Below are 12,902 nucleotides of genomic sequence, written 5' to 3' on the forward strand. Positions count from 1 at the left end.
CATGTATCAGATTGGAGCTACAGATGGGACAGTGAGGGAAAGTGCTGCTTTGACAGAAAGTGCTAAAGTCACAATCAAAACATATCTGACGGTGCAGAACCAAAAGGCCAGACAGACTCTGAATAATAAACAAAGCTTTACTATGAAATGGGTCCTTCCCCAAAGAGATGTACCTACAAGCCTGGCACAGTGGTGCATGCCTATAATCCCAGCGCTCAGGAGGCAGAGGCAGCGATTCTCTAAGTTTGAGACCAGTCTGGTCTACAAATGAGTCCAGGACAAAAACAAAACAGAAAAAGATGCAACCCACCAGTGAGGTCACAAGTACCAATCCAGAGCCAGCCAGCACGTGGGCTCAGACAGTGCCCTGAACTCCAAGGAGTGGTGAGTATCAAGAAATGTGAGTCAGAAAAAAAAAAAATATTAAAAAATAGAAAGAAAGAAATGTGAGTCAGAAACAGTAAGAGGTTGAGCCAGTGAGACAGTTCTGTGGGTAAAAGCCCTTGTTCTTGACAAGCTTGACACCTGAGTTCAATCCCCAGGACCCACACAGAAGAAGAAAACTGGGTCCAGCAAGTTGTCCTCTGACCTCCACATGTGTTCCAAGACACTCACACATGTGCAAATAAATAAGTTAGAATGCAATTTTAAAAAATAATAAAGACCTGGTGGTGGTGGTGGTGCACACCTTTAATCCCAGCACTCAGGAGGCAGAGGCAGTTGGATCTCTGAGTTTGATGCTAGCCTGGTCTATAAAGCAAGTTCAAGCCAGCCAAGGCTACACAGAGAAAGCCTGTCTCAAAAAAACCTAAATAATAATAATAATAATAATAATAATAATAATAATAATAATAATAATAATAATAATAATAATAATAGCAGCAATAGCGGCTGAGGAGATGTCTCAGAGGGTAAGAGTGCTTCCTGGGCATGCGTGAGCACCCATGTAAAAAGCCAGGTGTGGCCATGCACCTGTAACAGCAGCACTGAGGGAGGAAGACACAGGAGGCTCATTGAGGCATGTTGGCAAGATCGGAGCACCTTCGCTTTTCTGGCTGGCTCTGAGGTCATTCTAATGCTATAAAGTGATTTGGACTTTAAGGTGTGGAAGGCACTAATAAAAGCATAATATAAAAGACTTGTAAGAGGCTTAGACTTTGCAGTCAGCATTTAAATGTCTGCATGCCATCTAAATTTGCAACTTCAGGAGTCATGCTTATAACAAGTATTCTAGGACTGTTTAGAGGACTGTTAATTGCTTAAAAATTAATAAATCAGACACTAGACAGAGAGCATACAGTAGGGGATATTCGTATGATCTAAGTCCAGGCTCCAAAACATGCACCAAGGTTTTGAGTATGTTGACCCGATGAGCTGCACCACTCTGTGTGCTCTCCGTGAAGGAAGGGAGGGGGCAGCACAGCAGCTCAGACCACAGGCCTTGGAAGCCTGCTCCAGAAGCTATTCCCACGCACTTGCTTTTTTCCGTTCTTAAATCTTTGTTTGGGCTGTTCATTTACCTAGACTATCCCCTGTCTAAATCTTAGCTTCTCTTTAAAACCCAGGGCAAATGCCATCTCTTCGGCCAAGTCTGTCAGATGTCTGGGCAAGAAGTCTCTTCCCCGTATAGTGTACAAGGAGGGAAAGGGCCCTAAGCATGCACATCTCATTATGCTCAAAGCACCTGCTAGTGCAGGGACCTCCACGAACTGGTCATTTGATAGCTGAGAAGAATGAACAGATTCCCTGAACCCCAGTAATCCTGGGCAGACCCAGATGGACCAGTTAGTTCCCTTTCCGAGTATGTATCACAGACTGCAAAGCTTCAGACAGAAGAAAGGTATGGCCCGAGGCATGTAGCAGCAGGGGCCTCAGGCTCTTCTTACCTTGTATTCAAAGTCACCTCCCAGGGCACCGAGGTCCAGATGCAGGTTCTTGAGAAGCTCGCTGGAGCTTCGGACACTCTGCAAGCAAAAACAACTACGTGAGATGTCTTAGGGTCCCCGCTGCTGGGGTAGAGTCCATGACCAAGAGCAACTTGGGGAGGAAGGGGTTCATTTCAGCTTCCAACACCCAGGTCACAGTCCCTTACTGAAGGAACTCAGGGAAAGATCAGAGGCAAAAGCTAAGGAGAGACCACAGAGGGTGGAGGGCCCTGCTTTTCCGGCTTGCTCCTCCTGGTTTGCTCAGCCTGCTTTTTTTTTTTTTTTTTTTTTTAAAGATTTATTTTATTTATTGAACATGAGTGCTTTATCTGCAGAAGAGGGTATCAGATTACATTATAGATGGTTGTGAGCCACCATGTGGTTGCTGGGAATTGAACTCAGGACCTCTGAAAGAGCAGGCGGCACTTTTAACCACTGAGCCATCTCTCCAGCCCTCAGCCTGCTTTCTTATACAGCCCGGGACTGCCTGTTCGGGGATGCCCCCCCACCCCCCACAATGGGCTGGACACACATTAATCACTAATTAAGAAAATGTTCCACAGGCTTGTCTACAGGCTAATCTGACGGAGGCATTTTTCTCAATTAGGGTCCCTCTTCTCAGATAACTCTAGCTTGTGTCAAGTTGACAGGGGAGAAAAACAAAAAACAAGAAAACAAGTGATAAGTTTAAAGGAATTGGCCAGCTCAGTATGAAGGGTATGCAGAGGAAGAGTGGGGTGCCCTGACAAGGCTTTGAAGGACTGCAGAGCAAGCTTTCCACTAAGGCCTCACTAAATAGGCCTTTATCCAGTGAGCATAAGGCCAAACAAGTATGCTGTGTTCTCCAGATCAGACCTAAGGGACATACAGACTGGTCAAGAAAGGAGGTTATAGGTGGAAAATCACTTCTATTGATTTTTAAAATAGTTGGGGGAGGGGGGGCAGCTCAGAGGTTAGCTGAAGCAATCCATGTATCCACCAACAGATGACTGTGTAAACAGAACCTGGTGCGCGCACACACCAGGCTTCAAAATAAGTGTTTACATACTTGCGGCAGCATACTGAGTGAAAAGGTGCCAGACACCAGAGAAAAATCACTATGTGCATTTGCTCATATAAAACATCTAGAACAGGCAAATTCATGAGAGAAAAAAATAGACTTAGAAGTTACCAGGGGCTGGAGGAAAAAGTAGTGATTTATTGTTTAGTGGCTAGAATCTGGGATCATAAACAAGTTCTGAAAATGGACAGTTGTGGTGGTGACATAATATTATGAAATAGACTGATATCCCTGAGTTACTGTACAGTTAAAGAAAATTAAAAGTCTTGCATGCCTAGCCAGGCACAGTGGCATACGCCTGAAATCCCAGCACTTGGGAGGTAGAGGTTCAAGGATCTCTGAGTTTGAGGCCAGCCTGGTCTACAAAGTAAGTCCAGGATAGCCAATGCTACACAGAGAAACCCTGTCTCTGGGGAAAAAAAAAAGTCTTGCATGTGTGTGTGTGTGTGTGTGTGTGTGTGTGTGTGTGTGTGTGTGTGTGTGTGTGTGTGTGTGTGTGTGTGTGTGTGTGTGTGTGTGTGTGTGTGTTTCTAGGCCAGAAAGAGAATCTCATCATTACCTGGTTGTCACTCTCCTCTTCATCCTCCTCCTCGGTCTCTTCCCCTAAAGTCAAGAGGCTGAGAGCACACTTGCCTTCATGTACAGAACCCAAGAGACCCTTTGTACAAGCAGCAGCCTTGAGACCCTGTGGAGGCTCCAAAACAGAGAGGGAACAGGGGACTCAACAGAAAGATCTTCAGAATGACCCTGGCATGTTCCCTCAAATTCCACTGAGGTGGGTCCCCAATCGAGGCCTACGGTATCCGTGAATCTGGAGTCTAATCCACGCTGCTTACTCCCTTCCCAACTCATGCTGTCCCAGGCACATGGACGGGGAAACCAGCACAGGTGACCTAAACCCTGGTCCACCCCCACTGCCAGAGCGACTCTTCCCTGACTGGATGGTCAACTCTGAAGGCACAGCTTGTGTCTCAGTGACAGGCCACAGCTCCAAGTATGACACCCAAAAGGTCCCACTGTAACAACACACATGCGCATGCACAGCTGGGAAAGGACTCACCAGCGTGGGGTCCCCAAGCTGCCCAGAATCTGCGGAGCTCCCCAGGCTCACACTCTGAGATCCACGAAGAGCAGGTGGCGGGGCATCCCCAAGGCCACGTAAGGGAGCCAGGCCCCAAAGTGGGGCCTGCACTGGGGCTAAGGGGGGACCCAGGACCTGGGCAACAGAACACATTCTTGTTACAAACCCCAGAAACCACGCGGTTCTGAGGGTGTCGGAGGCAGATATAAAAATAAAGCATCTAAATTCCGTCCGTTCGGGTTTAAGCCGCCTCCACTTGGAGGCTGCTAATGACACACAACATCCAGAAATACCATTATGCCAACTGGGTGAGAAATCCAGGCCGGTTTCCTGACTCTGCTAGCTGTGTGCTAGTTCACATTTGGCAGATGCTGAGACTGGGGGGCCACATAACACGTGAGCAGGAAGGGGGAGGGGAGCAGAGACAAAACCCTAGCTTCTAGAAGTCTCTACGGTTGATGCTTAAAACTGCTGAGTCAAGAAAAGGCAAGTTCAACATGCTACTGACAAAGATGGAAGTAAACACCAGAAGCAAGTGCGGGCCTCTTGGGCTGCACACAGGAGGCTGCTGCACCTCAGCCAGTGCCTTGCCAGTCTTGCTCTCCCCACGTCTCAGGAGAGCCAAGTGAAAGCTTCCTTCATGCCAGTGAGGACTAGAGTCAAAATCCAGGCTGGGTCAGAATGTGTGAAGCCTCAGGTTACTCACAGCCCCTCACATTGCCAGCTCCTTCACCGGCAAGATGAAGAGGGTCCATGCTTGGCCCTGTGAGGTCTGCTAAGCAGCTCAATGAGATGATGGACAAGCGAGCTTCTGTAAGGGGTGCAGGGCTGTAACATCATCATGGAATCCCTGTTATTACCGAGATCTGCTTTATGATCATCTGGCTTAACAGAAGCAAGAGGCCGGCAGACGGGCTGGAGAGATGGCTCACTGGTGAAGAGAGTCTGCACCTCTTCCAGGGGATCTGAGTTTCAGTTCCCATTACCCACTTCAGGCAGCTCACACACAACTGCCTCCAACTCCAGTCCCAGACAACCCTTGGCATTCTCTTTTGGCCTCCACAAGCACTTGTACTTGCACACAGGCCTACACACACACACACACACACACACACACACACACACACACACACACACACACACACACTTAAAAAAAAAACCAACTCCAGTCCCAGACAACCCTTGGCATTCTCTTTTGGCCTCCACAAGCACTTGTACTTGCACACAGGCCTACACACACACACACACACACACACACACAACACACACACACACACACACACACACACGAGCTTAAAAAAAAAATCAGCTCGGTACCCTGGGAACACATTACAAAACCCATACAATGTATAGAACAAAGAGAACATATTTCATCACACTCTAACCCCTAAAGAGTAAAAGAAGAGTGGGGAATCCAAAGGCCAGAGTCACCACCCCTGTTGACCAGCCTGGCCCAGGGAAGACCCTGGGCAAGACCCACTCCTTACCTATGTAGATCACCAATCCTCTCACCTGTCGTAGAACATCTTTGTCAGGGATGAAAGCTACCGACACATAAAACTGGCCAGTGACGCTGAACACTAGGCCCTCCCTGCACATCTGCACAATCAACTGAGACGGGCTCTACCACTATGTAGACAGATGACTTGAGTAAACAGAGGTGGGTGTGGGTCAAGAACCCTGCCCAGGGCTGGAGAGATGGCTCAGAGGTTAAGAGCACTGGCTGCTCTTCCAGAGGTCCTGAGTTCAATTCCCAGCAACCACATGGTGGCTCACAACCATCTGTAATGTGATCTGATGCCCTCTTCTGGCATGTAGGCATATGCAAATAGAGTACTCATATGTATAAATAAATAAATCTTTAAAAAAAAAAAAAGCCTGTCCAAAGTCACAGGCTTAGTGAGGAAAGAGAGAGGATTGAGCCCGGGATTATTTCAAAGGAAGTCACGTGGTCAAAAGAATGACTGTGGTAGGAAGAAGCACAGGAAGCTTCACTCAGCGGACTGTGAGCAAACCGAGCCTGCCCAGCCTGCTCAGCCCTCTCACCAGCCCAAGCATATCAGCAAGCAAAAGCCTTCCCACGCTGTATTTATAGACAATTACAGACTCCTAACATGGCTAATTTGCTAACGTGCTGGGGGCTTGAGGGAGGGAGACAGGCAGGCTGAGGGCTTTGTTGTCTCGGGGCCTTTACTGAATTGGTGGTTAGCAGGGAAATTACACACCCTGGGCTCCTCGCTGATCGTCTTCTATAGATGGCCATTAACTCTGAGCATGGGGCTGTACGTGCCCTTGTCCTTCAGAGCAGATAAACTTGATGCCATTGGGCTAATTAAAACTTGCAGGATAATCTGTGGCCTATCCGATATTTATAGTACTATACTAGTTATTAGAGCTAACGGAGAACCAGTGCGTGTTGACAATTAGGGACCGGAGGGAATAACTGGGAAAAAAGGCGCAGCTGGGCCGCAGCAAAACAGCTAAGGGAATTCAGACTGAGCCCTGTGGTCTCCATCCAACTCGAGTTCTCAGTGAGGAGCAGGGATAGTCTTGAAAGGGACAGGGTGAAAGAATGACAAGATAAGGCTCGCTGTTTGGAAAGATCCCAGTAGGAAAGTGAAGTCACAGCCGGGGTCCACAGCCTGACAGAGGTTAGTCACGTGATTTTTCTGGGGCTACTGGGTGGCAAGAAGCAGAAGCAGCTGACTGGGTGATAGCAGCAGACTGTGGGCTCAGCCGTCCTCAGTAACGCTAGTGCTGTGGGCCTCCAAGAAGGGACAGTGCAGAGCTGTGAGGAAAAACGCCTACCTCAAATGACTGCTCTCTAGAATCAGCTGATAGGAAAGGCTTCTCAAATCCCAGAAGGGGCCTGGGTTCTGTACAAGGGCCAGCTCACCCACCCTCAGAAGCAGCCCCGTCAGAGCATGTGAACCGCCCGTGGGCATGGTTACATCTAGGGAAGGGAACCAGTTGGTACCCTCAGCTCTAGCCTGCAAATGAAGGGGTAGAAAAAGAGCTTGAAAGCCAGGCCATCTCACCAGGTGGCTGTTTGGATAGTTAAAGGGTCCTCAGTTACTGAGGGAGCGTAGGCCTCAGGAAAGCAGACCCTGAGGGCTTCGGAGCCACCAAAGGAGCTCCACCTGCTCCCTCCCCACTTCCTCAGAAGCCTACCTGGTTGAGAAGCTGCACCTTGCTTGGCTTTGTAGCAAGCCCAGTCTCAGAACTCGGCTGGACTAGCGCCTGCCTGAGGCCGTCGCTTGGCTGGCACTGTGCTTGCTGAGAGGCCTCCTGGACAGCAGGGGCAGGGACCACTTCTGGAGGACGTTCCAGCAGCTCTGGCCCCCAAGCCAATAACCCCGAGTCCCTCTCTAGAGCCCCGACGACCTTGTGTTCACCCTCACTAGACATCCTGGAAGACTCGGCAGCCATGCAACACACCATGCTGGCAACATCTTTGCATGGCATTTCCAGCATGTTCTCAGGCAGCCCCAGGCCTTCTAGCCGCCTGGAGATCTTGGCCATCTGCAGGATGTGCTGGTAGAATCTCTGGTCCTCGGAATAGTCTTCACTTTCCGACTGCTCCTCAGCAGAGCTCTGCATGTGGGACAACTGGGGCACCAGGAAAGGGCACAAACCCGCATCTCTAGGCCCTGGGCCTAACTGGCCCATGACAGGAACAGACCCCTGGGGGCTCTGCAGGCCCCAGGGGAAGTTGTTTACCTCACCTAGGATCTGTGAGCCAAGGGGTGAGGCCAGGCTGCTTCCCTCTCCACTATTGCTATCGGAGTCAGCCTCCGGCACACTGGGCTTCCTGTCTTCTTTCTGAGGCTCTGGAGACTTGGGCGGACATTGCCCACTTTCGTTGGAGGGCTCCCCTGAGGGCGGCTTTGGAACTGGTCCTGATGCCAGGGTATCAGGGGGCATCAGGGAGAGTCCCTGTGGTGAATCTTCAGCTGAGGCCTCTGCAACCTTGGGAGCAGCAGGCTCCGTTTCCTTGCAGTGGCTCTCTGAGGTGTCCTTGTTGACAAGCTTAGAGACCTGGCCCATCCATGGTCCTGGAGACTCTCTCCTCCGCCTCCCCCTGCCCAGGTCCCCACCTTCCCCAGGAACTCCCTGGCAGCTCAAATCTTCTGCTGGGCCGCTCTCTAGTAAAAACAGCTTGCTCTTCCTGCCAGGCAGCTGGTCAGATGAACAAAGTGACAGGGAGGGTTCCTCCTCGGAGGATGGCAAGGGAACAGGGCTCTGACCTTTGTCCCCTCCGGGGCCAGTGCAGGTCAGTGAGGCTATGCTGTGACTAGGATGCTCCCCTTTCAGCTGCAGGCCTTTAGAAGCTTCAGAAAGCTTAGAGTGGACAGGGGTGTGGCTCTTGCACTCTGACACATTCTGCCCACTCTGGAGTGGCTCGGTGTTCTGAGCAGCCCCGGCGCCGGGTTTCTGCTGTCTGGTCCTCAGTTCCAGCTTTTCTATTTCAGGGTCTGAAAATCCCAGGTAGATTTTCCCTGTTGCTTTCGGTGCTGACTCTTGTGGGTCTCCTAATTCTGTCTTGCATTGGACAGGAGGCCTGCCTAAGATTTTCTCCACGTCAGCAAAGATCTGGTGGGTTCGAGAAGCTTGGCCTTTGGAGAGTGGCTGCAGTTTGCCAGGAAGGGCACCCATGAGAGGCCACGGTGTGTCACCCAGCATGCACGGACTCCTCCCTTTCTTAAAGGAGGCCTCATTTCTAGCCTGCACCTCTTGGTCTAGGTCCAGATCAGCCAGCCCAGGTGCTGAGAGAGGGGACAGGCCACGGAGAAAGGAGGAAGGAGGCGGAAGTCCCTGCTCAGGCTGTGTCTCCTAGATGGGTATATAAACATGCAGAGAAAACTAAGACTGACCCTTCCAATGGACTCTTGCCACCTGAGCCCAAGGCCCACAGCAGAAAACCACCCTCCTTAAAGCAAAGCAGAAATCCCCTTAGGCTAAATATATACCCTTTTTTAGGTTCTAGTTGAGAAAGAAAGAGAGAGAGAGAGAGAGAGAGAGAGACAGAGAGAGACAGAGAGAGAGAGAGAGAGAGAACTATTATCTCCCTGGAGAGTTGGTACCTAAGGAGTTACCATCATGTGACCATATGAGTCACCATATGAGTGACAGGGAAGAAAACCACAGCCCCAGTACACCAGAGTAACCCTGTTGGTTTCTAAGCTGGCCTCTATAGAACAGCCATCTGAAGACACCACAAGTCAAAGCCTGGAAACCACAGCCATGTGATCAATCCCTAAGCTTCCCCTAGCCCTCAGGATCATGATCAGTTACTTTGATAAAAAGTCTTATCCGGGACTCCCAGAGACACCCTATGAGGGGGAAAGAGAGGAAGCGGGGAAACTCAGTGGAATGCCTTCTACCACGAGCCCAAGTTGGCACTGCTTAAAGACATCAGGCACTGCTTAAAGGATGACTACAGAACCCTGGGGCTACAAGAAAGCCTTAAGACAATCAATATCCTGTGCAAAGACACTAGTCAGCCAGCTGTTTGCACACAGTGGTAGCTTTGAATTGAGAATGAACAGGGCCACACACTTCCAGAGGGCCCAGGGAGCCCCTGAGCCCGACCACTGGACAAACTCAAGCTTGAGGTGCCTGGCCTGAGCCCTAACAATCCCACTGAGGACCTAGGGCTGTCCAGCTGTCCTTTCCCGGAGCTCCCAGGACTCAAGCACACATCCAGAGCCACATCTGTCGCCCAAGCCCACCTTGAGTCAGGCTGGAGCCTGCCAGACACCAAAATATCATTTCAGATTACCCTGGGCTAACGAAAGGCCCAACATCTTCATTTCCTGTAGGCTAGGGTTTCTCACCCTATTTCTCAGAACTGTGTGTAAAGTCAGGGTTGGGGGGCCGGGGGCAGCAAAAGGGGTACAGAGCAGCAACAGAACATGAACATGATCAAAGACTGAAGGACTTAACAACTGTCTGAAGCCTCAGGAAAGAAAAAAGTGGGGCTGGGAGCAGGGCTCACTGGTAGAACATCTGCCTAGTATGGGGATACAGGGATGAGGAGCACCAGATGGGACACAGAATCAAAAAGACTAAACAACTGGACCACTGAGAAGTTAAAGAGTCTTCCCAGTGCTCCCCACAGGGCCGAACCCAGCTGCTCCCTCAGGCGAGCAGCCCCATGCCTGTTCCATTAAGGGGACAGAGTCCACCCTGAATGGCACAGCCTCACTTTATAAGGCTCTCACTCAGCTCCTCCTACAGTAAGGGTGATAACTTCCACCTCCCACGTTCAGACATGCTGAGGGCCAAATCAGGAACGGGCAGAGCCCTCAGAACTAAGCACAACAGTTATGAGAGACCAAGTGAGTATGATGCAGTTTATCTGCTGTTACCGTCCACTGGCCTAGGACGCTGCCCACAAAGACTGCTGATGACGCCGTCGATAAAGCCAGGGCTTCTAAGTAGATCGATTGCAGGCTGACCTCAAACTCGTGATCCTCCAGCCTCAGCCTTCCAAGTACTAGGGTAGCAGGCATGCAGCCTTTTCTTTTAAAATTTGAAGGCACTGGTATTCTCAAAGTTTAAGATAATGACAAATAATGAACCCACACCAGAGCAGACTGAAGCCAACTCGACCGCTCCTGTCTCTGTCCCCAACTCTTCCAGAGTGGCAGGTGCCACCACTTCTTCCTCAAATGCAAAACCATGTTCCTTGCCCCACTGTGCTCAGCCTGTCACTAATCCTGTCACGTAACATGTGCTTCCCACGGAGAGAGGGGGAATTCTTTACAGAAGTAACAACTACTAGAGGCTGAAAGAAAAATCTACCAAGTAAAACAGACAATATCCTGTCAAGAATTAGTGTTTTAACCCCTGGCAGGCCCCCATGCCCCCCTTTGGGCTGCAGCCCTGTGTAGGAGCTGGCCTCAGGCTGGCTCACCAGAGGACTTTTGGAGGTCTCTTTGTCCTTTTTGTTTTTCTTTTCCTTTTTCTTTTTCTTGTCTTTTTTCTTAATGGCCCCGGGAGCTGACCACTTCTCTCGCTCCTGGATCACCAGCTGCCGGTAACGCTCATCACACGGATGGTCCCAGATGGACTGCCCAGTATCAAAGTTGAAGTAGTAAAGGTCACCTGTGATGTTCTGGCTAGAGGTGAGCAGAGTTCAGAAATTAGTGCCTTCTAAATTCCAGCAATAGTAAAATTCATTAAAAAAGAACAAATATCAACTAACTTATAGCAATGGATAGTTATTTTTTAAAGATTTGTTTACTTATTATTATGTATACAGTGCTCTGCCTTCATGTATACCTACACGCCAGAAGAGGGCATCAGATCACATTATATATGGTTATAAGCCATCATGTGGTTGCTAGGATTTGGACTCAGGACCTTAGGAAGAGCAATCAGTGCTCTTAACCTCTGAGCCATCTCTCCAGCCCCAGATAGTTATTTTTACAGTGTGCCAAACATCAAATTTGACACAAGAACAAGCAAATAAGGAATTGAAAAATAAGCTTAGATTGCCAAGAAGAGACTTGATACCCTATGAGCGTATACAGGGGGAGGTAATCCCCCTCAGGAACAGTCATAGGGGAGGGGAATAATGGGAAAATGGGGAGAGGGAAGAATGAGAGGATACAAGGGATGGGATAAACATTGAGATGTAACAAGAATAAATTAATAAAAAAAATTAAAAAAAAAAAAGAAAAATAAGCTTAGAAAAAATGCTGGACATTCACAGCTACCACAGCAGCTTTCTTTTTTCTTTCTTCATTTTATTTTATTTATTAACATAAGCAACAAATTTCTCAAAGATTACTCAAGGAAAAGAGATAACTAAAAATAGACTGATTTTTTTGTTTGTTTCTTTGTTTTGTTTTGTTTTTTTGAGACAGGGTTTCTCTGTGTAGCCTTGGCTGTCCTGGACTCACTTCGTAAACCAGGCTGGCCTTGAACTCACAGTGATCCTCTTGTCCAGCTTGATTTTTTTTTTTTTAAATGAGGCTGAAAAGATAGCTCAGCAGTTAAGAGCACTGGCTGCTCTTCCAGGGGACCCAGGTTTGATTCCCAGCACCTACAACAGTCTGTAACTCTAGTTCCAGAAGATTTGACACCCTTTTCTGACCTCCATATGAAAAAAAAAAAGTACACATAAAATAAAATTAAAATAAATAAACTACCAAAGCTCACTCACAAAGAATTGGCCAGGGCTGGGGATGTAGCTGAAAGCAGAAAGCCCTGGGTTCAAGCCCCAGTACTGCCTAACCTATCAACATAACATCGAGTCTTTAAACTGGGGCTGGAGAGATGGCGCAGTGGTTAAGAGCATTTGCCACCCTTGCAGAAGAAGATTGGAGTCAGTTCCCAGCACCCATATGGCAGCTCACAAGTACATGTAACTTCAGCTCCAGATTCTTGACATCCTCCTCTGACTTTCTCAGGCAACTGCATTCATGCTGAACGTACAGACAAGCAGACACACATATAAAATGTTGTTAATTATGTTTTTCTACACAGTGTTCTAGGCACAGTGTTTGAAATAGTACTTCAAACCATAGGCCTGAGACAGCGGAGGCGGTCCACCCCTCTGATCTCAGTACTCAGGATGTGCAAGTTGGAGGTCCAAACTCAAGGTCATCATCTCTTTCAATTTAAAGCCAGCCTAGTTTACAAAGTCAGTCCTGGGCTACATAAAGAGACTCTGTCTCAAAGGATGAAGCAAAGAAAAAAAAATTGTTTAAAGCCTGAATACTCATATCTCATGGGGACAGGGATGAGAAAGGGTCTCACTGTGGAGTTTTGGCTGGGCTGGCACTCCCTATGAAAACCAGGCTTAGCCAGGCATGGTGGCACACGC

At 48.9% G+C, this 12,902-nt stretch overlaps 1 protein-coding gene across 1 annotated transcript in view; it reads right to left on the reverse strand.

Moving 5' to 3' along the window:
* Positions 1 to 12,902, reverse strand: part of Cep164 (centrosomal protein 164) — a 58,087-nt gene that overhangs the window by 33,566 nt on the left and 11,619 nt on the right. Inside the window, exons 3-6 of the mRNA XM_051156338.1 lie at positions 10,986 to 11,190; positions 4,046 to 4,201; positions 3,545 to 3,679; positions 1,887 to 1,964 (exon numbers count right to left, since the gene is read on the reverse strand). Of these exons, the coding sequence (XP_051012295.1) occupies positions 1,887 to 1,964; positions 3,545 to 3,679; positions 4,046 to 4,201; positions 10,986 to 11,190 (574 nt within the window). The remainder of the gene's footprint in view (positions 1 to 1,886; positions 1,965 to 3,544; positions 3,680 to 4,045; positions 4,202 to 10,985; positions 11,191 to 12,902) is intronic.

The sequence above is a fragment of the Acomys russatus genome, chromosome 14 (assembly GCF_903995435.1).
Source record: "Acomys russatus chromosome 14, mAcoRus1.1, whole genome shotgun sequence".
In the NCBI taxonomy this organism is placed as follows: Eukaryota; Metazoa; Chordata; class Mammalia; order Rodentia; family Muridae; genus Acomys; species Acomys russatus.